Source organism: Ochotona princeps, chromosome 18 (assembly GCF_030435755.1).
Source record: "Ochotona princeps isolate mOchPri1 chromosome 18, mOchPri1.hap1, whole genome shotgun sequence".
In the NCBI taxonomy this organism is placed as follows: Eukaryota; Metazoa; Chordata; class Mammalia; order Lagomorpha; family Ochotonidae; genus Ochotona; species Ochotona princeps.
In genome coordinates this window covers 19,373,118-19,398,148 of record NC_080849.1, presented here as the reverse complement: position 1 = coordinate 19,398,148, position 25,031 = coordinate 19,373,118, and the positions used below count along the sequence as shown (strand labels likewise).

Below are 25,031 nucleotides of genomic sequence, written 5' to 3'. Positions count from 1 at the left end.
ATGCAGTGACCTTGCTCAGCCCCCGAAGGACTGCCATGGGCTACTTAGGAGATGACCTGGTCTCTCTCAAAGTCTCTTCACAGCATTATTGATCATAGCAATATTATCAATAGTGAAAGGATTGAGAGGATTTTCAGTGCTTAGAAACTGGCTCAGAAATCGAACACAATCATGTTAGGAAATTTTCCCCATTGCCAAGGTTTTGGGAGCAAGGGGGTGGGGCTGTTCTGTCCCTTTCCTCCCTGCCATGGGCCTGTTTTTCAACCCGAGACTCTCCACCATCCCCCTCTGGTCCATCTCCTTTGGGGGGCCAGCACTGGGTGCACCAGGAGGTCCCCCCACCTTACACCTGTCCATGCAAATTCTGTGTTTTTTTTTTTCCCAGAGTGATTTTACCCCCACGGTCACATTTTCACTGACACTGTTGTCAGGTGGAAAACCATGCACCATTATCCTATATAGCCAACAAGAATTGTTCCTTCCTTGTGAAAGAGTGAAAAGGGAAGTGGTCTGTCTGTGGCCCTGCTGGTGGGCACACTGGAGGTGGGACCTTGTCTCCTGATACGTGCTTTGTGCTTTGTGCTATAGCAGGGAGGAGGGCATGCAGCATGAGTCTCACCTTCAGACTGTTGTAGGCTAGATCTGCATCCTGGTCCAAATCCAAGTCATTCTTTGGTTGCTCTGCCTGCATAGATGGGGGGGAGGGAGAAAGGTGTCACAGGTGAGCGCTGAGCAAAGTGTCCGCAACCACCCAGGGTTAGGCTTGCTCATTCTGCCAACGCACAAGTGTTCAGCACCCCAGCTTTCCACAAGTACAGTTCCTCCCCCACTTTGACAGGCAGCTCTGTACTTGGCTATCACCAGCCCCCTCCCACCCTGGCTCTACTTACATATCTCATCTTTCCCCCAGGCACACACAAGTTGAAAATGGGTGACGCCTGTCAGAGGTTGAATGGTGCTTCCCTTCCCTAAAAACAGAATGCACTGAAGCCCTAACTCCAGGTTGACAGAGACTCTGACCTGATTTGCAAACAGGCTTTTTGTGGATAAGCTCATTATGGTGAACAACTATCCAGGATGCCTGCACCCCTTATAGGATGGCCAGATGTACACACAGAGGAGACGGCCATATGAAGATGAGGCAGAGGCTGGAGGGGGGCAACAGCAAGGCCCGGCCCCCCAGGACCACCAGCAATATCAGTAGCAAAGAGAAAGGCATGGAACAGACTCCCTGGGAGCGTCCGAGAGCCCACGGCTGTGTCAACACCTGGATTTGTGACCTCCACAATTCACGGTACCTTCTCGTTGTTCAAAGCCATCCAGTCTGCAGCACTTGGCTTGGGCAGCCACAGGACACTCACACCCCCTGTGGCTCGTGAGCTGGGCTTAAGTACATCTGGGAGTGGGTGTGGGGTGTGCTCCTATACAGTCCGTGTCTCAACTCTAATCGCTTGTGCTTAGAAGCCTATTGCCTTTGTGGCATTACAACAAGTGACAGGACAGCTCGTCCATGCTACAGCTGGTGGCTGTGGCTGGGAAGGGCTGGAATAACACTCATTAGGAGTCAGCTGAGCCAAGGGTTCCTGTAATTACAGGATTGCTATCGGATGCACACAGGTTCATGAATCGGTCACTGAGTGATGGTCCTCTGAAGCAGAAGGGCTGAGGACTGAGACAGCCCCAAGTAAGATGACCCTGAAGTCCAGGTATGGCTGCCACCAGCTGTGGGAGGGCCTGGGGTTGACAGATGGGGATGATGGGAGGCTGGGCATTTTCCACCACCTTTTCCAAGTGAAGACCACTTCCATTTGCTGCATGCTTCCAGGCCTGCAAGCTGGGGAAAGATCTCCAAGCTACCACTCTCCGCCCCATGTCCAGCCATCAATTGTGGTAGAGGGCAATGCCCCAGGCAGAAGTCTGCCCTTGTTTGACGTGGCATGGATTTGCCCCCATGACCACAGAGGCCACTTGCACTAGCTCCAGGTGCTATTTTAAGATAGCCTGGCAGACACATTTCTGAGTGAACAGCCCCTTGGAATCACACTGGGAGCCAAGGTGGCTTTGCTGGGCCTGAGGAAACAGAGTGAGACAGAAGGGGGTAGGGAGGGCAGTTAGACACACTGGTAGCTGGTAGCCATCACAGAAGCTGGCCCTTGTGGCAACTCAGTCACCCCCACGTGGATGGTACAGTCCAGATTTCCTGGTTACTCCTCAGAGTGAGACCCAGGGCCATCTCTCTCTAGGATAAAGAGTCAAGTAGCTCCAGATTCCTCTTGGGATCAAGGGTGGTTCCAAGAACTTGACCTCCAGAAGTGCAGAAAGCTGCTGAGGGAGTCTGTACTCTTCTATCAACCAGGGTATTCGACTTAGAGAAGCTCTATCTGTGACAGCGCTGAGGCCCTACTACTCTTCTAATTTTCACTTGATTATTTTCCAAGGAACCAGGCACCAATCTTCGATTTGGCATTGAGAAGTTTCAAATCCAAGATTACAAAATTATCTGGCCCTTTCAGTGATGGGGAAGTCGGGATGTGGCTGGGTGGGTTGATTATACTTGACATTGCCTGGGCGGCTTTACATAGATGATTCTCAACTTAGGAAGGTTCAACTCTGTGATGGTGTGAAACTGGTGTATATACAATAGGGACTGCCCTGTGATTCTGACACGCAGCACTATACTCCTGAAGAGTGGGATGGCAGCATCACAAGGGAAAGTGACCCACAGCCTTCAGTGGGTTGTGCTGCTGAGCTGGGAGGCTGGCTGCTCAGGCCAAGCTCACTGCACTTTTGACCTGTCATGTTTTTGATCTGGGATGAGTTTATGTGGGAACACAGCCCCACTGCAAGTTGAGCCAGCTGTATTTAACCTGTGCTCGTCTGGCATGTAGGGCAGCTCCCCTGATCAAGGGCGGAGTCCTGGACAAAGCTGACGCTTTCATTCCCCACTCTGGACACAACCCTCCTGAGAAATGGAAATCCACCTGTGATATCTCCTTCCCCACTTACTGCTCTGGAAGAGAACCAAGCCTTTGGCAGCAGCGCAGACCATGGGCCACACGTCTGGCTGGAAAGGTGAGACCAGTGCTACAAACTGTGCTGGGGTTGCAGTGTAAACTCCTGCAATCCAGGCCAACAGCGTCAGCTGGACCCACGACCAGTCTGCCCCCGTTGGAACTGGCCTGCAGCCCACAAGAAGTGGTCTTCGTTCTCCAGAGAAATGAGAACTGGTTCTTATCTCCTCACCGCTAGAGCAACAGGCACTCCCTGTTCCCACAGTCCCTGGGTCTGCACTCCACTTGGTGTGCACGTAAGCACTCACTACATTGTTTCCTATTTCCATCAGTGCTAGGTCTGTTCTTCCCAAACTAATCTAAACTCCTCAGTGGATGAGGACTTCTTACATTCCCCCATCTTTGCACCTGATACACATTTTCCATGCCTATCACCAGCCAGGAACCAGAGAACAGCACAGGCGTCCAATAGGTCCTTGATTTGCACTGACTACTGCTGGAGTACTAAGGTTTCAAAATAATTTCTTTTCCAAGGCCCAGGAGGCTGACAGCAATCTGGATGGAGGCAGGGCACTGCATGTTGGATCTGTCCCTGGCCCAATGGGCCAAGTTAAGCATTTGGCAGAGTCCACCTACCAAAGGGTAATAGGTTGGCTCTGCTCAACTCTGACTTTTTCCATATTTACACTCTTGTACACTCTAGTCCTCATGGCATGAGTTGCTCTCTTTGCAAGTGGGTGATGACACCAAGCCCTTCTCCCTTGCCAGGCTTCCCTGGGAAAATCTCCACTCTGGCAACAGCATGGAAGCTCACTCCTGCCCAGCTTGGTGGTGTGGGGTCCTCCTAGACCTTGTGTTCAAGGTGCCCTCTGCCACTCAGCATCGTGTGAGCCCAGGTAGTCACACCTGCCACATGAGACCTGGCAAGTGCCGGCTGGGCCATTCTCCCTCCTCAGCCCCACAAGGGCACTGCAGCCCCTCTGCGCACCTGGACTTTTCTGCTGTCCTGCTGCTCTCTCTTCTCCAGCTGCACCTGCAGCTTCTTCCGCTCCTGCTCCAACTCCCGCACTCTCTTCTGCAGCTTCAGGAAGACCGTCATGTCCATGGCTGCCTTCTCCAGGCCAATCTCCTTCAAAGACAGATAGGGGCAGGCACAAGGCGTTTTAAGGCACAGCAGGCACGTCACAGCAAGCACATTTGGCACCATCAGCCAAACTGTCTCCTGCTGTCTTTCTGAACATCAATCCGTGTCTCCAGTGCAAAGCCAGCACCAGCCAACCAGCACGTCTCATGTTAAAAGCGGTGTTCCAGGCTTGCCATCTGTCAGACAACATTGAGCCTCAGCCATTCTGTATGCCTCCTGTGGCAGCCACTTCAAGTGACTCATAATAGGTTCTGAGAACAAATGGATGTGGACACAGCTTTTTTCTTTGGATGTTAAGAGAACTTACTTCTGGAAAGCGTTCCATCGAGCAAGTGTGCTGCGGGCAAGGACCTTGCCTGGCTTGGTCACCTTAGCTGTCCTACATTTAGCACTTGAGAAATTGTGAGTCAGGGCATAACATTTCCTGATGAAGAATCAATGTGGCTGCCCAGCAGTGGACACAAGCTGACACCTCCCCTTTGCCCACCAGCCTGACTTCATTGCATCTCGAGACAGAACCTGCACCTGCATGGCCACAGCATCCATCTATCTAACAGACCAGGAATTTCCCAGATTGTTCTCTCTCTCAGGTTCATGCCTGGGTGTGGTCTCCAGGGTTCTGCAAAGTGCAGGGGTGACAGGACCCATGAGTGTACCTGCCTGCACGCAGGCACTCTCAGCACACATGTGTGGATTTTAAGTCAGTGTACGCCCCTGTGTGATAATATAGCTCGGCTCTGTCAGCTTGAATTTAGTGTTTAGCTGGCTTTAAAGCAGTCTACTTCCTTGAAGAACTCGAGGGGGCAAGTGCTCATATCTGTGTAGGCAGTCACGCAGGCCAACCTCAGGTGGCACAGTTGGAGTTCACCTACAATGAGAACTAGACAGGGGCCTAGACTATAGAGGCTACAATAGTGAACCCACAGGCCTCACATACTAAGAGCATACAGCAAGCAGCCACACACAACTGTGTGACCGCAATGAGACCCCTGCTCCTGGGACCTCCTTTTCCAGTCCTCTACCCTCCACCCCATCAATCATCATCCTCTTGCTTTTGAACATGCAGCAGTACCTCTGCAATCCAATCACATATTTTCTTTGCTAACAGCTCACTGTCTGATGTTCCATTGAGAAAGTGTGCTAAGGGAAGGACCTTGTCTAGTTTGGTTACCTTAGCTGTCCTACATTTAGCAGTAGTGTCTGGCACAGACACATGCTTAGAACACACTTGTAGGGTGGGTGTCTTGCCTGGCAGCTGAGACGCAGGCATCCTGTATTGGGAGTACCTAGGTACTAGTAGTAGGTGATGGGTTAAGATGTTGGGTTCCTGTTCCCCATGTGGGTAAGAGAGTTTCTGGCTTGCAGCTTTGGCCCAACACAACCCAACCCAACTCAGCCACTGAGGCATTTGGGGAGCAAACCAACCGATAGAAAAGACAGGCACTCTCCTCTCTGTCTCTCAGAACACCAAAAACTTTGAAAACAGTTGTTTCAAATCACTTCAACCTCATGGGCATCTCTAGGTACTTTACATGTAGAGTCTGTGTGCTTTGTTCTTCCAAATGCTACAGGTACACTGATGGGCCTCTGACAGAGTTACACAAAGACCACAAAGTCCACTGAGGGGTCCCATTAATCAGGGTGTCTACGAGGCTACACTGACAGATACAGGCCCTCAGCATGGCAGGCGTGAAGGGGCAGTGGTCTCTGGGTTTTACCAGTTTCTAGGTCTTGTGGGAGGGGTCTTCCTGCACATTTGTCAATATCACCATATGTGCTGTGACTCTAGATGGTGGTGTTGAGCTGCATTTGTTTGAATGACTGAGTCCATCCCTCCCATTCCACCAGTCTGTGTGGGTTTCTGGGGCTTGTGGGAGGAGCCAGGAACTGCGTGTGTCCTCCCCACCCCCACTCTGGACAGCACAGAAAGAGCAGTGGCATGAATCACGTCCCACTGGAAATGCTGATTCCCAAGCACCGCCCAGGTAAACCCACTGCAGCCCAAGCAAGCCTTTCTCCAGGATGGGCATCTGGGCCTCTGGCCACCATCCACAGTCCAGTGCAGTGTGGCTGGGCAGTCCCATGTGGGCCAGCAGCCAGGAGACTGAGCGACTCACCTCTACCTGCTGGAGGGCATCCTCGGCGTCTCCGACTTCAGATGTGGAGATGGAGGGGTAATTGGAGTCTGATTCTAAGCTACTTTGGTTTGACGGGTTCCGCCTGTGGCCTGGGGTTTGCTGTTGAAACAAATGCATGATGGCTCAGAAGTGAAGTTCCTGAGGACTGCACGAGCTGCAGGCCCTGGCACCTGGCCTTCTTCCTCATTTGCCAACCAGAACAGGGATCACAGCTTCTTGGGACATGGATAAATAGGGCTAATGCCAGAAAGCCTCTCACCTGCAGTGCTTACCCATCCCTGAGCTAACCAACAGGGCAGTCAGGAGGGAACAGGGCTCCACAGTGGGGTCCGAGTCCTTGTCTCTTAGTGAGATCTGTGCCTTTGGCTAATTTTTCAGAAAAGTCCAGTGGGGAATTACTCTTTGTCCCAGTTCTCGCCCTCAAAACTTGCAGCAAGGCAGCCCTGTCCCTGGTCTCTCCTTGAGCCTCCTGGCGCTGGTCTGTCTCCCACAGGTCCTCCCTGCACCTACACTCTGCCAGCCCCACCTAGGGAAGAGCCACAGAACAGTGAGGTCCCACGCACATGGCTCATGTACAAATGTCTCTGGGAAGTCTGGTTTGTCTTTCCAAATAGAAGCTGAGCTTGGGTGGACAATTTTAGATTTCTGTATGCATTCCTATACCATTTTTCTTCCCAGTTTTTATGCAACGCGGGAGTGTGCATTTCTGGAGGGAACCTGAGGTGGGGTCAAGGGGTTGCAGAGAAAATGACAAATCCCAAAAAGTCACGAAGTGTCTCTGTCCTGCCCTGTGCTTCTCAGGGATCGAGGGATATATTCAGGCCCTCGGCAGCCTTTGTGCCACACACAGGGGAAGCTGAGGATAGAATTCTCCAGCTACACCACTGCTGGCTCCCAGGACAGGAAACAGCATGGACAACACACGCAGGTAGAATCTGCCCTCAGCTCTCATCTATGGTCTATATGCAACCTCAGCATCATGCAGTCCTGCCAGCTCCTTATGGCAGCAGCAGCAAGAACAGCAGTGGCCAGCAGGGTACATATATCAGCTTGGCACCCTGTGCCAACAGCTGGCACGGCACACAGGTGAGGGTCAAGAAGGTGGGCAGGGCAGTGGGACTGGGCTCCTTGCCTTCATAGTGGCCATCTCATCCTGCAGGTTGTCATATCTCTGCTCCAGCCGGGAGTACTCCTTCACCAGGTTCTGGTACCGGGACCGCTCCTCCTCCAGCTCCTTCTTCATCAGATTCTCCTTCATGGAGCTCTGGGCAGATTCATCTGTAAAGGAACATACTGTAGTCAGGTGTGGGGGTGTTGAGCCACGTTCCCTGGATCATGTCCGGGCACCAAGCTGTCGCCAGCAGCTCATCATGGGTGTAGGGGGCTTGTTCATCCATTTGTGTCCACCCACCCCATCCCCTGCAGAGTCCCAGGTGAGGGTGGCTCTTCCCTCCAGCCTGGCAGAAGAATCTGCCCTACTCCCGGCGGGGCAGATAAGTCAGCCTTTATCAGCAGCATGGCTACCGGCAGCATTGCCGCAGGTGCTGGGGGTGCAGAAAGATTTAAGATCAGGCCAAAAGCTCAGGTTAGAGGATGGCCAACAGACGACACAGATGGGTGCCAGACAAAACTCCTCAGTTACATGACTGCAAAGCAGCATGTTTCTAAGATTTAGAAACAATCTAGATTCTAGGCTGGGTGGGACAGTGAGGTCATGAGCTTCTCCCCCTGGTGACATGGGTGAGGGATGCACAGATGAGGGACCTCTCTGGGGTACTAGTGGCCGGGGCGCGCACTGGGGTCCAAGGATGGGCACTGGCCTTGTGCAGCCAGTGGCACCTGGGGGATGCCAGTGGAGGGTTGAACCAGAACCCGATTCAAGGCCCTCTCTTTAGCACACATCCTCGCCGCCCACCTGGTCATGGTAGAAGCCATGCATGGAAAAGGCATGTGCAGAAATGGCAGTGCCGATGGTTCCCGAGTGCTTGCTGTGTGCTTGCTGTCTGGAGCCCTTGGACTGTAATAGGCACCTCACTCCACACACAAGCCCTCAAGGGTCTGCACTCCTGTGTCCCGAGACTTTGCCTTGAGGCCACAGGAAGCACCTGATGGGGTTAGGCTCTAAGCACAGGCTGCCCCAACCTTCATCCCCTTCCACCTCCCCGTCTTACTGTCTACAATGCTCACGTCTCCACTCCTCAAATTTTACAACTGCACATCACGGCTGCACCTCAGAGCTGACCTCTTCTTTCCACTGCTCCTTTCCAAGGCGCATTTCCCACCCAGCATCTTAACTAACTGCCCACTTGCTGGGAGTCTTCAGGGGAAAACCAGTAAGAAGGCACCAATCAGAACCCATACTCCTCCCTGCCACCCGCCCAACACAAACAAGGAACCCGAGGGCCCTGGCACTGACCTTTAGACTGGCCCAGGATCTGGTTGTTAAGCTGTTCTTTCTCATCTTTCAAGAGAGCGTTTTCTTGCTCTAGATCTGCTACACGCTGGAAGAGAGAGAGCAACAGGGAGGAATGTCTCCCTGGGGATGATGGGGAAGGCAGGGGGCTCCACTGTAGGCATGAAAGACCTTTTCCCAAAGCTGCTCTCATTCTGCAGGGAAAAAGGCACACTCAAAGAAAAGCCCCGTGAAGACAAGACAGGTGAGTGTCCTCTCATGCATGGTCGCCACATGCTCCCATGACCTCACGGAAGTCCACTGTGCACTCACACCTGGCTGAGGACTGGACAGAGGGACCAGGCACCTGCACTGTGTTTGCTTGCCTGGCCTGCCAAATTCCACCTGAAATTCACAATAGGTGAATGGACAAGGAAGTGGACGATGACACATGGAAGTGTGGCCAAGGGAAGAAGGCTTTTGCTCACACTCCTCTCGATCCAGCATTGCCTTCAGACAACACTGCTAATGCAGCCCCGCAAAATGTTACTGGAGCAAATGTGCATGAAAGAAAAAAACGTGGACCTGGAGCGGTGGCCTAGCAGCTAAAGTCCTCGCCTTGAACATGCCAGGATCCCACATGGGCGCCAGTTCTAATCCCAGCAGCTCCATTATCCATCCAGCTCCCTGCTTGTGACCTGGGAAAGCAGTCAAGGATGGCCCAAAGTCTTTGGTTCCTGCATCCATGTGGGAGACCCAGAGGAATTCCAGGCTCCTGGCTTCAGATCGGCGTAGCACCAGCCATTGTGGTCACTTGGGGAGTGAATCATCAGATGGAAGATCTTCCTCGCTGTCTCTCTTCCTTTCTGTACATCTGCCTTTCCAATGAAAATAAATAAATCTTAAAAAAAAAAAAAACACCCTGGTCTTTCTGAAGAAAAAGAAAAAAAAAACATGTAAGGCAAGATTTTTGTTTAATTTTTTTTTTGCTATTTATTATTAGAACAAAATTTGTATGGATCTCTAAAATGTACCAATTCAGAAGTATCCTATAGAATTTGAAGCTATCGGTATGAGAAAGAATGGGAAATGTTAGGTTTTTCTTTTTATCCCATGAGGGTTAAGTTGCAATCAATCCATCTTTGCCTTTAGAACCCCACAGATGCATTCTTCCTCACTAACATATCATTTCGTCTTTGTGACATAGATGGGCAGCTGAGAGAGGAGGAGGAACATGTCCCCTCAGCACAGGACTAATGCCCACCTCATAGGGCTGTTCTCTGTACTAAATGAGGTGACCTCCACGCCAGGTTAGCAAAAGGCAGATGGGTGCCTACCACAGGCTCCTAGTGGCTTGCCTGCCTGATCAGCTTTCCCACTCTTAACTGCCAAGGTTTTCTGATGGACAGAAGGAGCAACCTGGCTCCCAGGATCAAGGCTTGGATTGAGCCATCTTCCTGAGGACTCCTCCTGCCTGCGCCTGCAGAGAAAAGCCTCTGGGTAAGGCTACCCTTGGCCAAAGCACACAGTGTGTGATGGCCAGTAGGTGCCTGGGATCACAGGGTTTAGCTGCTGTGCCACTGGGATCACAGCCTGGGAGACACCAGCATAGCAATGACAGATGACCTGGAAATGTCCTGGGGAGCCTCCTGCATTCCAAGCAGAAACACCTTGCAGAGACTTTCCTTTGGCAGAAAAGCAGGAAGGGAGGCCCCAGAGGGGCTGGCAACTTAGAGGTGTGGATTTCTACTTAAACACCATCTCCACTTCCTCTCCTGGCTTCACAGGGGGAGCTCAAGACCCCTAGAGCTGAATGCATAGTCACAGCTGCCCTTGCCTAAGCACTGCATCTGGAGACCGGAGGCTGGATCCAGGAGCCACACCACAGTCCCTACCTGCCCTTGGACCCCAGGTGCCCTGGCTCTCCTTTAGGTGCTGCAGATGGTTTTGACAACAATTTGCCCTCCACAGTTGTAGGGAGAGAAACAAGACACACAACACTGCTGGGGGGGGGGGGGTTACACACACAGCTCCCACTGCTAATCCTGTCCACACCACCCAGTGCCCCAAATCACCTTCCTGGACAGTTCCCCTCTGTAATGTAGAAGTGGCCTGAGCATTGGCCTCCTCCATGCTCTACACTCAGCAACACTTGGCTTGTCTAGTGATGCCACCTGTGGCTGTGCCGCTGCAAGTTGCAAGTTAAAACACAGTCGCTCTGATGAGGGTCTGGGTGATCCCGTTGCTGCTCTGGGAACCCTGACCCTCACCCCACAAATAGGTGGATAGGGTCAGGGCCCCTTTCTATGGAGAGGCAGGTGAGAGGGTGGTGGTTCTCCTACGGGATGGTGGGACGCAGATGAGGCTAGGCAGAGAACTACACATATAAGAAGCTGCACTATGTACTACTCCTTGTGTTTTGTGCCTTGCGGCCACTAAGAGAGGACTTGGTGATGAGGGCAGGGGACAGGAGAATGGGCACTGCATGAGAGCTCCCTGGCCGAATGACACAGTGCAGGGCTGTCCTGCACCCATCAGGCATTTCCTGTCTCTGCATCCATAGCCTGAATGGCTGGCAGGGACACCGGGTGAGTAAGCCTCACGGAAGCTGTCCTCACACTGTCCAGGCTCATGGGACCAAGGCCAGGTACACCAGCAGCAATGCCTCACAAGCCCACAGCAGGTCCTGTGAGGCAGGTGCCCTGGGTCCTGATTTGGGCACCTCTTTATCAGGGAAGAAGCACCATTTTGTGTTCAGCAGCATTCCTGACTTCTATCCATGCTCCTACCTATTTGAGACAACCAGGACTTTTCTAGTCCCTAAGGGTGACATTATGCGTGGCTGAGAACCACAATAAGGAGGTGACCTCAGTCAGCAGCATGGAAGCCCAGGAGACTGCCAAGGGAGAGGGAGGTCAGCTGGCCGCTTCAGGGGGCGGTGGAGTCAAGCATGGACACGCAGGGATGGGGAGATGTTCTCCATGATGCTGAATGACACCCAGCTGCAGCCAGGCAAGACCCAGGAGTTTGGGCAGACTGCACAGCTGCTCCCGATCCTTGGGATAAACTTGATTGCTCCCTTTGACATTCCCAATGTCCCCCAGGCCCAGTTTCTCACCTGGTCTCTGCCCACCCTGCAGCTCCTGCGCTTCCCTTGTGCCTCCTGCCAGGCTTTAGAACCTGGTTCTCCAGAATGTTTATTTGAAAGGCAGAGAATCAATCTCAATTGACAAAATCAATCTCCCAGCCAGTGGTTCTTTCCCCAAATGGCTACAATGGTTGGGTCTTGGTCAGAGCTGGGAACTCATTTTAAGGTTCCTCAAGTGGGTAACAGGGACCCACCATCTACTATCTCCCAGGGTACACAGTAACAGGAAGCCAGAAGTGGAGCAGGGCTGGGACTCAAACCCAGGCACACACCATATGGCTGGCAGATGTCCTAGGTGGTGTCTTAGCTGCCTTACCAAGTACCTGTCCCTTCATACCAGGAAGATTCCATTGTGTGCAGGTTCATTTCTTCCCAGGCACTGGGTCCACTGTCACTCCTCCATGAAGGCCTCCTATCTTGCAAGGATGCACAGTCATACAGCATCCTGCAACGCAGCGTCTGTTCGAGGCTTCATCAGTCTGCATTGCTTCCTGGCCAACTGCTCAGCCTGGACCAGACTCCCTGGTCCCTGGAAAAAGGGACCTTACTGAAGGGTGTCGCAGGCTCTGAGACTAGCAGGCTGCTAGCATTGCAAATGCCAGAGGCATTGACACCAGGTCCTGCAGAACCCAGTTAAGGAGCCAATACTTGCCTTAACCAAGAAGAAAGGTTCCCATGAAGGCATTTTTATTAATGCTTCATAGTTGGTTCAAATATTAGAACACATGTACAAATTGAATTACTTGATGAGCTTGTTTAATCAGACACTTCAATTCAGAAGCATTTAACATGAAGGGGAAACTTCCTGAAGTGTATCTAATCGCTATAATTATAGTTCCCCACTAAATGACTTCACGAGCACCTTTAAGCTAGCTTGGCAAGTAATCAGGATTGCACTCACTTTTTCTGGATGCAGGAGTCACATCAGACACAATCTACAGGGTCAACCACACTTTGTAGGCAGCTGGGAAGCCAAGCCCCAAGCTGGAAGGCACCACAGTTAGGAGGAGCAGGACAGGAAGGAGAAGCAGGTGTGGCTGCTGATTCCACCAACTGCTAGGGAAGCTGAGGTGAGCTTGCGGGGTGGGTCATAGAAGGCTGCAAAGGTACTGGAGCCAGACTTCACATTCCCTTCTCTACCCAGCAGGTGCCTGAGAAGGTTCCCAAGACCACTCATCTTCTCCTGAACAGTATACAGTGCTCAGGCCCTGACACAATCCACCCAGCGAGCGGCAAAATCTCTATCCACAGCAACGAGCCACGATCTAAAATCCTGAGCCTGGTCTACAAAGCGAGAGCACCACTACCTCCTGGAGCTCAGAGTAGCAACTCTCATTTGAAGAGCACCTGGGCACCTGTCCGTCTTGCTTGCCTGAACGGTTTGAGAGAGGCATCCATGCTTCCACTCTTTAGTGAATGGCACGAAGAGAACCAACCTGTGGTCAGCTCCACACCCCGGAAAGGGCAGATGGTGCTGCCCCAGTTCCTCGTGCCCAGCAGCTCAGCATCGGTGGGTGACAGAGCTCTGCAGCCACACGGCTCAGCCCTGTGAGCTGTCGACAACATCGGGTGCACTGAGTGCGGCTATGACCAGGACAAATGACACCTTAGCTGAGTTCCAGGACTCATGAAACCCCACCCAGTAGCTCCATTAAGGGAGTGAGAGGGGTGGGAAGCAGCGAGGTGTTTCCTCAGCAAGTGTAGCTGGGACAAAACAAGGTGTCCTCTGAGTCATCCAGGCAAGGACTTGAAGCCACCTCCTGCCTTGCTGCAGGAATCTGCAGGAAAGACCCTTTGATTTGGTAAATGCTTAAGGAGTTTCACTCAGCTGTTCTTTTAAACTAGAAGGTGAGGACAGTAAGGCAACTCTGAGACTATGGGAAAAACGTCTTTAAAAGGATACAGCAGACAGTATTTTACCTACTATCCCTAACAGCCGATCACCTCCCTGGGGAGTTGAAGGGTGAACACTGTCCTCAGGGCCAGGAGACCCTTCCTGACTGCAGCCCACAGCTTCTCAGACCCCAGCACTTTCCTGCCGTCCTCCTCCTCCCTCACTCCACCTGAGGGCCTCTCATGCCCTCAAAGCTGCTGAGCCAACTCCCATCAGAGCCTATGCACCTGCTGCTACCTTGGTCACCAGTTCCTTCCAAACCCTCATAGGATGCCTGCTCCCCTCTCCCAGGTGTCTTTTCAGACACCTCTGGCCAGCACATACAGGGCTGGAGCCTGCAGCTCCCTGGGGCTTGCTCCAGCCTCCTGGCTCTGCCTCCCTTCTGCTAGCTCACAGTCAATGGTGGGCAGAAAGTGAGAGTCCCATGTGCACCTTCTCCCCTCATCTCTGTACATTCCCACTGTATAAGAACAAGGATGAACAGTGTCCAAAACAGGCACTCGATAAATCCCTGTGGAGTGAGCAGGATACAGGATTGTGCACGCCTAAGATTTCTACAGTGAGACAGAATCCTTCCCCAGGGACCAGCCAGGGCCTCTTTCTCATGACCATTAGTCTCCTCCCAAACCATTAATCACCAAGAGCATAACTCCAAGCCTTAGCTTGTAACACGAGTCCTGCTCTATGTCTCTAGGGAGAAGGCCTGGCGCATTCTGATGGAAGAGTCCCTTCCCCATCAGGCCAGATCTCTCTATATTCATAAAACCCAAGGACGTGCATGCTGAAATTACCTGAGGTAATCAGCTAGTGGCTGCTGCAGCTATGTTGACGACATGAGGCAACAGCCTCACCCCACCCACCTGCCTGGGAAGGGGCCTACTGGGCACCCCTCACAAGTGCCAAGGACCCTTGCTCAGAGCCAGGTACCTGGCTGGGGCCTGCTCTTCCTCACCAAGCTAGGCCCTGTTCTCAGCACGCTGTTGCTGCCCCTTGGCCGCCTTCAGAGCAGATCCTGGGTAACGAGCTGCTTCCCTGTCGCAAGGGCAGCGAGAGCCACCACCTTCATCAGGGGCGCCAAACAGCCCAGCTGCATACACCAATTATGGATGGGTGCACAACAGCTGCCCACATGGGGAATGCGTTTGGAAGGAACGCAGTGTGTACCTTCCACAGGCTCTAAGGAAGCTGACTTGGCAGGGGAGCCCAAGCAAGGGGTCCCTTCAGCAGATAAGACACTACCCAACTCATCCGCCTGGGGACAGCAAGAGGAGTTCCTGTCCCCTCCTATAGGACCTGGCTTTCCACAGGCCAAGATGGGCTGGCCAGGCAGGCTCTGATGAACACCACTGGCATGTGCTAGGGTGCTGGTTCTGATAGGGCACTTGCTATCCGAGCTAACAGAAACATCAGACCTGTGAGTTAAACATTTACCAGCAGATGCACCCAACTGCCTGCCCCAACCAGTGTGGTCTGTGGGTCTCATCAGTCTCCACGGGACCCAGTAGGAAACCAACTGGGTGATTTTTCACATCCAGTGCCCTCAAGAGACATGGAACCCCAACTAGCACTGTGTCCCCAACACTAGAAAAATGTTTCTCTAGACCCTGGAGGAGAATGCCAGGCTCCACAGGCCCTGAAGACGGCAGACACCTGCTCAGGGACACATCTAGTGCAGCTGTCATTCTGAGTGTTCCCAAACTGGGATTTACTGACGCCTGGAGCTAGGAAAGGGCTTGGCGCTCTCCTCCAGTCGCACCCTGCCTGCACTGCCCTGGCTTCCTCCTTCCCTGTTAGTTCTAAGCTTGAGTTAAAGATGTAGGTGAACCCAGCCCCAAGAAACAGCAGCAATCCTCTTGAGAAGTGGGGAAGAAGCCTGTTTTCTTTTGTTTTGTCAAGATTTTTTTCATATTAGAAACTGTTATACTCAGGGGGTCAATGTTGTGTCATAGGACAGTTAAGCAACCATTTGCGATACATATCCCTTGATGCTCCACTTCTGATGTAACTCCCTGTTAATGTGCTTGGGAAAGCAGTAAAAGACAACTTGAATACTTAGATTCCTGCGTCCATACAGGATCTGGAAGAAACTCCTGGCCCAAACCTGGCTATTGTGACCACCAGATGGAAGAGCTCTGCCTTTTATGTTAATGCTTCATTTCAAATAAAGGCCTCACTTACAGTGAAAAGGTAGATTTTCAGAGAGGAGGAGGAGACTGAGAAAGATATTCCATCCACTGGTTCTCTCCCTAGCTGGCAGCAATGAGCTGAGCCGAGGCCTCCCCTCTGTCCAGAAGCCTCAAACATGAGCCCATAGAGCACTACAGGGGTTTCTATACCAATGGCTTAAACCCTTAAAGAGGGAATAGAGGCCAACAAGGCACATTCCTGGGAAGGTTGGGCAAGGATGGGAGCTTCTCTGGGTATTGCAGTGGCTGCCCCAGGGCCTCCTTCATGCCAGTTTTTGGTCTGCCACATTTTGTGGCTGTTACTCGAACGTGGACGCTGAGTCTTGTCCTAACTGTGATGCCCCATGAAAGACGGATGGCTAATGAGCAGGCCATGTGCTATTCTCCCTTTGGCTCATGGGTTGCTGTGAAGATGGGAGAGCACAGCAGTCTCCATGCGCACAGAGGGCTCTCTAACAGTGCTTTGGTAGAAACAGTCCTGGTGGAACTGCTGTATTGTGGGATGAGGGGGGCCTTCATGCCTGGGTCTTTGGAAGATCTGGGCAAACACAGGAGGGCACATCTTCTGGGGGGAGGAGGAAGCCCGTGGACCCCACCAGCCAGAGTGGGTAAGTGCAGCTGGAACTTTGGAACTGACTTGAGGCAAAGCTCCCAGCGATCATGGACAGGAGCAGGATGTTCAGAGGCCTCCTCTAAGCCCTGAATGCAAGGTCAGAAACAGTAGCCACTTCCTCTAAGATGCATGAAGGTGTGTGTGTGTGTATGTGTCTTTCCCCCATGGGTCCAGCTCACTACAGTCACTCTGTCAGCTTGTGCTAGGTAAATGGACACACTTGAGTGGGTTCCCCAGAGTGTGTGTCTCTGTGTGTCTCCCAGGGGAGGCATGGGTCCAGCTTACCACAGGCACTCCATCAGCATGTGCTAGGTAAGTGGACACACACGTGAGTGTGTTCCCCCAGTGCAGGGACACTCCAGGTGTATACACACACAAGCAGATGGTCAGCCTACGGGCACGAGCCCTGGGACCGTGCAGGGCAATGAACATCCCAGGCTGAGAACAGAGGAGCTGCCCCCAGCCAGCCCCCACTGCATTACCTTTCTCAGCTGGTCCTTCTCCCTGCTGTGGGCATCCTCCAGGACCTGGAGCTCCGAGTGTGCCTTCTGCAGCTCCGAGCGCAGGCTCTGCACCTCCTCCTGTAGACGCAGACTGGCGTCCCCATCCTGGCTCTGCTGGTAGTGTGCCAGCTGCTTCTTCAGTTTCTCCACCTCCACGGCGTGCATTGAGGTGACTGTCGACAGCTGCTCCGACAGGGTCTTGAACTCTTTGTTCTTGGGAGAACATTGGCAAATGGGATTGTGGGGTGGGAGGTGGGGTAGAGGGAGAAAGAGGAAAGAGAGTTATTGGGCCAGGAAAAAGCTTGAAGGCAATCAAAAGAGGAGCTTCCAGGGTGGAATTAAACCTTACAACCATGCCACGCTCCAATGCTTTCCTGGCATGTTCCTAACAAAGCTCTACTGCAAGACTGGGAGTAGAGGGAAACAGCCTAGCCACATCGACATTACAATGGTTTGAGGAGCTCTTGGACCAAGAGTAGGCAGCAGGTAGCTCTCCACAGTGGCTGGACAGATTCTCCATCAGGCTTAAAGCTGCAGAGATGATGTAGCTGCTTCCCCAGGTCTGCAGCCCTGGCTGTTGGGGTTTCCTGGCTCCTTCACACTGAGCCCTTCCACCCTTGAACCTGCTGGCACAAAGAGCTGCAACCTAATCTCTGTTCTGAGACAAAGGACCCCTTCAGCAGCCCCTCTTCCAAGGAGGCCTCCTCTCCCACCTGTTGGCCACAGCTGGCCTGCTCAGACACTGACCTTGGGAACCAATGCCCAAGCTGCAGGCCAGCAGCCTGGGCCCCTGGGGTCCCGCCCACTAGAACAATAGATCCGCGAGGCAGGAATTCCTGCCAAGAGCCAGGGTCAAGGCTGAGTGTAAATTATGGGTGAGAGATGTGAGCTAGCAGTGGTCAGCAGGGAAAAGCAGGAGCAAAAGAAGGGTTCTCCATGTGATCAAGAAAGCAACAAACAGGCACTGGTTACCCTTAATGGCTGCTTGCTGTGGGAGCCCTAGACAAGCAGAGCTACAGGCAAAAATGCCGAGACGCCCATAATCAGTGATAAACTCACACAAGAGACTCAACTGCGCAGACAGTGCAGCAGAGCAACTGCAGAAAAGCCATGAGGCCCCACACCGTGGGACCTCCTTGCTGTTTCTGACCCGGGGGTAGGGCATGTCCTGAATCAATCTACACTGTAGAGCCAGGACTCCTGACTCTGTAGGAACCCCTCAGTACAGCCTAATCCATCTTTATGCCTGCCCTAACTGCCAGCCTTGCTCTCACAGACCATGAAGAAGGCTTCAGTCACATGGCATAAGACCTGCCTGCAGTGCCTCTGCTGGAGCCAGAGGGGCTCCACACAGTAGAAGGAATGCTTGCTGCACTCCCCATCCTTTACCTCCCCTCCATTCAGTCACAAGGGGGTAGCCTGTGATTTCGGCTTTCTGTCAAGCTGGCACATAGAGAGAGACATTTCTTTATATAATGAGAATTAAGTTTATTACACCCTTAGACATATAAGGATAGACTTCTATATCTTTAAAATATGCTAACCTACAGACTCAGTCAGCAGCTTAAAAAAAAAGATTCACTTTTATTTGAAAGGCAGATTTTACAGAGAGAGAGAGAGAGAGAGAGAGATTGATTGAGATTCCACCCACTGTTTCACACCCCAGACGGCTACAACGGCCAGAGCTGAGTTGATCCAAGATTGGTCCGGGTTCCCCACATGGGTGCAGGGTCCCAGGGACTCGAGTCACCCTCTGCTGCTTTCCCAGGCCACAAGCAGGGATCTGGATTGGCATTGGAGCAGCCAGGACAGAAACTGGTGCCCTTCTGGGATGTTGGCACTTGCAGTAGGATTAGCCTGTTACACCACTGTACCAGCCACAGTCAGTAGTTTTTAAATCAGTTTGATTCAGCACATTTAGTGGTCAGTTATTAAACTAACATTTTATGATTCAGTGCATTCATACATGTTTGAAAAGCAGTGTAAATCACAGCTTTAGGGCCTTTCTGCACCTCAGTTTTTCTCACTGTGAAATGGGGATGTAGGTAACTTTCAGTGACATGTGTGTGAGTGAACAAGCAGCAGATGAGCAGCACATGGACAGTCCCTAGTCCATAGTAGGCACCCAGTCACATAGTGGTACTGGGGGCGTGGGGTACATGCTGCTGTTGACCACTCAGATGGTCTTGTAATGGTCTGTCCTCTCTCTAACCCCAGGGCATGTAAAGCATCAATCAGGATCCATCCAAATGCAGTTGGACAAGTTGTACACTGGACAAGGATGTCTAGCTGCAGAAACCAGTGAGGGCCAGGCCCTGTTGTCTGACCATCAGCCTGCCCTATGCCAGTGTTGTCTTGTAGGAGGGTTGGTTCATTCCCAGGTGTGCATCCCTGGGACTCCATCCAATTACAGAAGTTCAGCCCCTCTTTCTTCAGGAGTGTCTTTCTCTGGTTACCCAGAGGTGTGCTCTAGGGACCAGCAGAGGACCCAGAGTCCTTGGTTGTTGGAGCTGATGTAGCACATGCGTTTCCCTCATAAAAAAGATCTTGTTCAAGCAAACCTCTGACGGAAACTGAGCTCTTAACCAAACGAAAGAATAGCAGTCTGGGTTCCCTGCCCAGCTTCCCTGTGGCCAGTGGAGGACAGATCTGAGCTCTTCAACAGCAGGAATGGGACCAGCAGTCTCTGAAGAACCCAAGGAATGCAGGGACCTGTCCAGAAATCACCTGAAGTCCCTTCTGTGGCAGGACAAGGCCTGACCACGTTCCTCTGTGACAGACTGTCAACCCAGAGCACTGCATGTGACCACCCGGGTATTATCACCATATTTATTTCTGAAAGGGACACTGTGAAGTGTTGTGGCTTGCCACTGTTTATGGGGCCACACAGTGATAAAATGCCAGCACCACGGACAGCTCCCACTCTCACATCTGCATTTCAAGACCTCTCCACTGACCCTGTTTCTTCTGCTATTTCTTGCTAACCTAGTGCCACGTGACTCTTTTCTTCCTCAGGTAAGTGTCCAAGGGTTTGAGATATGAATTTGGGCTGCTAATCTCACCCCTGCTCTCTCCTTCAGTGCCCCCTCCTCCCCTCGTTGACTTCTTGGCCGTGGGGACACTTTCAAAGCCTCCTCTGCCCAGGTGATTCAGCAATATGGCCTGGGGACACAACTACTGCACAGGTGAACGTCTGGCCTGGAGGCCCAAGCTCTCGGCTGTGGTTCTGAGAACAGCTAAGCCATCATCCAGTTCCCTGTGCAGCTGGGGCTTTGTCCATAAATCCCTTGCGATTTCCCGTGCCTTTCTCCTCCTGGCTTCAGAATCTTGTTTGGAGAAAGAAAAGCCTCCTGCAAGGTCTCCAGGAATTACAGGAACCCAAACACCTTGCTGCACCTGCTGAAGGGCCCAGGCAACAAGCAGTACCAAGGAGTCAGTGCTGAGTGTTAGGTTGGTGTCTCCTCTCATGACAGAACACACCCCTAGAGCACAATCTTTGATGCCAGGCCATGCTCCCATGGCAAAGTGCCAGCTGTCCCTGGCATCTCCACAAGCACACGCCCACATCAAGGGCGAGCGTCTCCTCTGCATCATGGTGCTCTCAGTCCCAAGGATCTCTTGGTGAACAGGCACCTTGCAACCTTCTAAGAGGGCACAGAACACGTATTCTGACACCAGCTGGCTGAATTCCCATGCTGGCTGTGTTATGACACAGTTGTGAGACCCCAAGTGGTGACTTAACAGTTCTCTATGCCTCGGTTTCCTGAGCTTTAGAATAGGAACCATGTTACTCTTACTCTCATATGGCTGTGGTGAGGATTAAGTGGAGTCAAAATACAAACAGCGGCATCTGGCACGTGGTTGGGCACCTGGGACATGCAGGCAGGAGAGAACAAGCCCCCATGTGTGTGTCCTGACACCTCCCCCTGCTCCCAATGTACGATACCCTACATAGGGATGGCTACCAGCTCCCCCTCCACACAGATGTTTGCCAAGCAGGAAGTTTAGGGTCCAAAAGCTTGCTTTAAAAATAAGCCCTTTGAGTCTGCCTCTCTGTGATGCGTAGGCACATGGATGGTAAAATACTTGATTTATTTTTATCCTCTCAGGACAAATTTGGAAGTCATAAACATCAACGCAGAGCCCTGTAGCTAGAAACCCAGGGTCAGCACAGCTAGTAACTCCCACGGCTCCCAGCATGCAGGGCGGGGAAGGGGGTGTCAGAAGCTGCTTGGCCCTCTGAGCATACTCTGTGTCCAAGAGGTTCACTGGAGACATTTGACTATGTAGTGCTTTCTCTGGGCAGTCACTAGCAGCCACCATGCTCCCAACAACCAACTTGGTGCCTTCTGGTTTGCATAGGATAGCCACGGCTGGACCCCTCTTCCTCATCTGAGTGGGTGGACCTCCCTTCCCAACCTGTAGCAACACTGCATGCTGACTGGGCACAGGTGCCAAGCAGGCTCTCCCCTGTGCCCGGGCCTTCCCTCTCATGTCCCCACAAAGGTGCCAAGCCAAACAAGGTGCTCTGTGGGATTCAGCCAGGGAGGAAGCAGCCAGGGTGGTGATCCCTGTGCAGAAAAGCCTGTCCCGTCCTAGGACTGGGGAAGCCAACCCATTCTGCTGCCACCTGTGTACTATATACACACAGTGACTTGTTTACTGTCCTGCCAACTGGGGTCACAAGAAGCTTAAACACCACCCAATTCTGTGCAGAACAGGTACAGCAACAGCATGAAACTGGCCAGGCCAGGCCTGGCGACTCTTTCTTCCTACTCCTTTCCCATCTTGACAGTCCTGTGAGACCTGCTGATGCACTTCAGACCCGTGTAAGGTCCTGTGGTCACCCTAATACTTGACATGAGCCAAGGAGCCTACTTTCTACCCTGGGAGTCAGACTAACGGAAAGGACTCTTCAGCCAAGGCCAGGGTCAAAGCTAACACGAACACCTCAACCCCATCACAGCCCTGGGATCAGACAGACGCTAGGCGAGACCCATGCTCTAGCATTTGCCACCTTGGTGACCTTGGAAAGGGACTTCAAGTCCATGATCCATACCCAGGAAGTCACCTCACAGTGTCACAAGGATCCAAAGAAGGTGCAGAAGGCACTAGTCGTGGGGTTTGATATGTTTCAAGCAATGGGAAGGAAGTGAAGCTGCTGGGCTCACCAATCAGGAGCCTTCCTATGCATCTCGCAGAAGCCCAAGTCACTCTTATGCACCAAGAACATCTCCTGGAGGGAAGGAAGAATGGCCACCAGCCATGTAGAGGTGGGCACACAGATGTGTGAGCCAAGTGCCCTGTGCCTGCCTGGAACACCTTGCTGCACCTGGTCTCCTCCCCAGGTGGAACTTCAGAGGACAAATGTCTGGGTTAACAGTAGTGATAATTATTTCCTATTGTACAGTAGGGCCTTCCAGGTGCTGGACCACTATTTCTTGTTATAGTCCCATAGCTCCATTTTAGCGATAGGAAAATTTGAGGTTGAGTCCCTCTTCTTCCAAGCAGTGCAGCTGACCCAAAAAAGCATTCTGTCTGATGCTGTACTGAGTGTCCTCTCTAGCACTCAATGGGACAGAGAAGCAGCAGGGCATGGTGGTGAAGGACATAGGCTCTGGGGTCACCTGGGAGACCTGCGCTCATGTCCCTCGCCTGTAACAAAGACGGTGCCGGTGGCAGGGAACCAGATGGGCTGACACAGACAGAGCTGAGCTCAGCAACCTATATCATCAGCCCACATTTGCTCTCTGCAGGAGGGTGGGGCTCTGGGTGCTGCACCAGCTCTCTGTTGCCATGCTAAGGAACAACTACCCACCCAGGCAGCGGCCAAATAGCCTAAACCTCTTGATCTTGCAAGTCTGGCTCAGAAGTCTAAAAGGGATCTACAATTCTGTATTCTTCCTGGAGGCCTGTGGCGGGGGGCAGGGGGCAGGAACTCATCACAACACTCCTCTGGGGGCCTGTAGCCCTGGGCCCATGGGTCTGCATTGTGCCCACCTCTGATGCTGTCCTCACAGCTCGCTCAATTCAGATCCTTCAGCCTCCCTACAAAGACCTTCCTTACAGGGAATTATCTCTGTTTCAGCCGTGCTTCCCTCTAGTGACACCTCATCACTGCTGCTGAGACTGTGCTATGGGTGGTAACATCCATGACCCAACTCCCCACCTCCCCCGAGGCTGGGGTCAGAGTCTTTGGGAGCACAGTCGGCAGATGCTCTTGCCATGGGCCTCTGGCAGGTACAGCCTCCCCAGGAAGCACGGGATTTCACTCACACCTGCTCCCATGGCTCACCTGGTCTTCGATCTTACGCTGCAGCTGCACCACCTTGTTCTCCATGCCCACGTTGAGGCGCTTCAGGTGCTCGGCTGAGCGGGCCTCGATCTTGAGGGCCTTGAGCTCCCGCTTGGCCTTCAGCCTCCGGAAGGCACACTGGATGACGATGGCCGCGGCTCGCAGCCGCTGGAAACGTCTGCGCGCCATCCAGCCCCGCGTGTGCTTCTGGATGATGGTGGCCTTGTGCTCTGTGAGGACCTGGCGGGGGGACAGGTACAACCCCCATGGGCTCACACCATGCGATGGAGCAAGGGGAGCCTATGTGACTGCTGGGAGGTGAGAGCCAAGGCAGGTATTTGGTCCTAGGAGGTACGGAGTACACCTGCCCAGGAGACTGGAGGTATTGAGTGCTGCTGGCTCCATGGGCAGGCTTTGGCTGGGCTCTGTAATGCATGTGCCCCCAGGGAACCGCCTATCAAACTTTTTATTGGTTAAGGAGCCGCCTGCTAAACCTCTCACAGCCACAGGGACCCAAGAACTACTTGGCTGCTCCCCTCTCCATTGCCCTGGCAGGTAAGGACCCTGCCCACAGGGATGGTGGGCTGGACATAAGATGGTTTATTCCAGTGAGCAGCCACAATGGGTTCCTCCTTGTTGACCACAACAAATTCAGTTTCGAATTCCCCGGGACTTTCCTTTTCCCAGCGAATTCAACACCACTCAGCAAGTGAAAGCATCAGTATTCTCATCTCCATTCCCAGATAAAGTCATGTTTGTGATGTAGATGAATGAACAAGCAGGCAGGCTCAGATGAGCTAAAAGTTGCACCCAGGCTTATGTCTTGAGTCTGCTGTCCCCTGTTGGCTGCCCCCCAATTTCTTCCCGCAAATGTGGCCATCCCTTGAGAATATTCACAGAACCTTCTCTCGCTGGCCTAAATTTTTCCCTGCCACCCCTTGGTCCCAACACACCAACTTAGTAATTTGCTTCTGTTGCTTAGAAAAATCACACTTTCGAGTGTGAAAGCAAATCAGGAAAAACAAAACCATTTCTAAACGTTCTCTTCCGAGTCACCCCTCCCCTAGAGTGCTGCACTTGCGATGTTGGTGTGACTCTGTAGAGCCAGCCTAGCTGATGCAGTGCGCTCAGCCTCACCACGGAAACACCAGCAGCAACGCCAGGCAGGCAGCAGGCAGGGCCCCTCCGCTAACCTCTGCTTGCTGGGATTCAAATTCTTGTACTGGCTAAGGACAGGACCAAGCCTGCTGACGCCGAGTGTCTCCTCCTGAGCTTCCCTAAGCAGCTCATGTCACAGGGGCACATTACGTCCCCCCTCTCAGCCTCAGGTGACTCAGGAAAGGACCTGGGACAGACTGGGAATATTGCAACAGACATTCACGTTGGTGACTGTGACCTCACTGCCACTTGAAGCCAAGAGCACATGAGCCACTTCCAGTGGCTGCTCACCTGGTGGTAGATCTTGCGCACGAACATGCCCCGGGTGAAGGCCTGGATGACGATGGCGGCCTGGCGCACCCTCTGGTAGGCCTGACGTGCCCTCTGCATGCGGTACTGCTTCTGTAGTATCACGGCTGCCCTGGTCCTCCGCAGGTGCTCAGCCAGCCTGGAGAAAGCAGGACACAGCAGGACTGGTCAGGCTGACTTCAAGGACACCCGCAACCACAGCTGCCCATGACACATGCCCCTCCTAATCCACAACCCAGC

The 25,031-nt window shown here is 52.7% G+C and overlaps 1 protein-coding gene across 1 annotated transcript in view; it reads right to left on the bottom strand.

Moving 5' to 3' along the window:
• MYO5B (myosin VB) overlaps window positions 1–25,031 on the bottom strand; it is a 145,342-nt gene that overhangs the window by 29,651 nt on the left and 90,660 nt on the right. The window contains exons 20-27 of the mRNA XM_058676849.1: window positions 24,774–24,930; window positions 23,325–23,564; window positions 17,009–17,242; window positions 8,710–8,794; window positions 7,438–7,571; window positions 6,273–6,392; window positions 4,000–4,140; window positions 620–685 (exon numbers count right to left, since the gene is read on the bottom strand). Of these exons, the coding sequence (XP_058532832.1) occupies window positions 620–685; window positions 4,000–4,140; window positions 6,273–6,392; window positions 7,438–7,571; window positions 8,710–8,794; window positions 17,009–17,242; window positions 23,325–23,564; window positions 24,774–24,930 (1,177 nt within the window). The remainder of the gene's footprint in view (window positions 1–619; window positions 686–3,999; window positions 4,141–6,272; window positions 6,393–7,437; window positions 7,572–8,709; window positions 8,795–17,008; window positions 17,243–23,324; window positions 23,565–24,773; window positions 24,931–25,031) is intronic.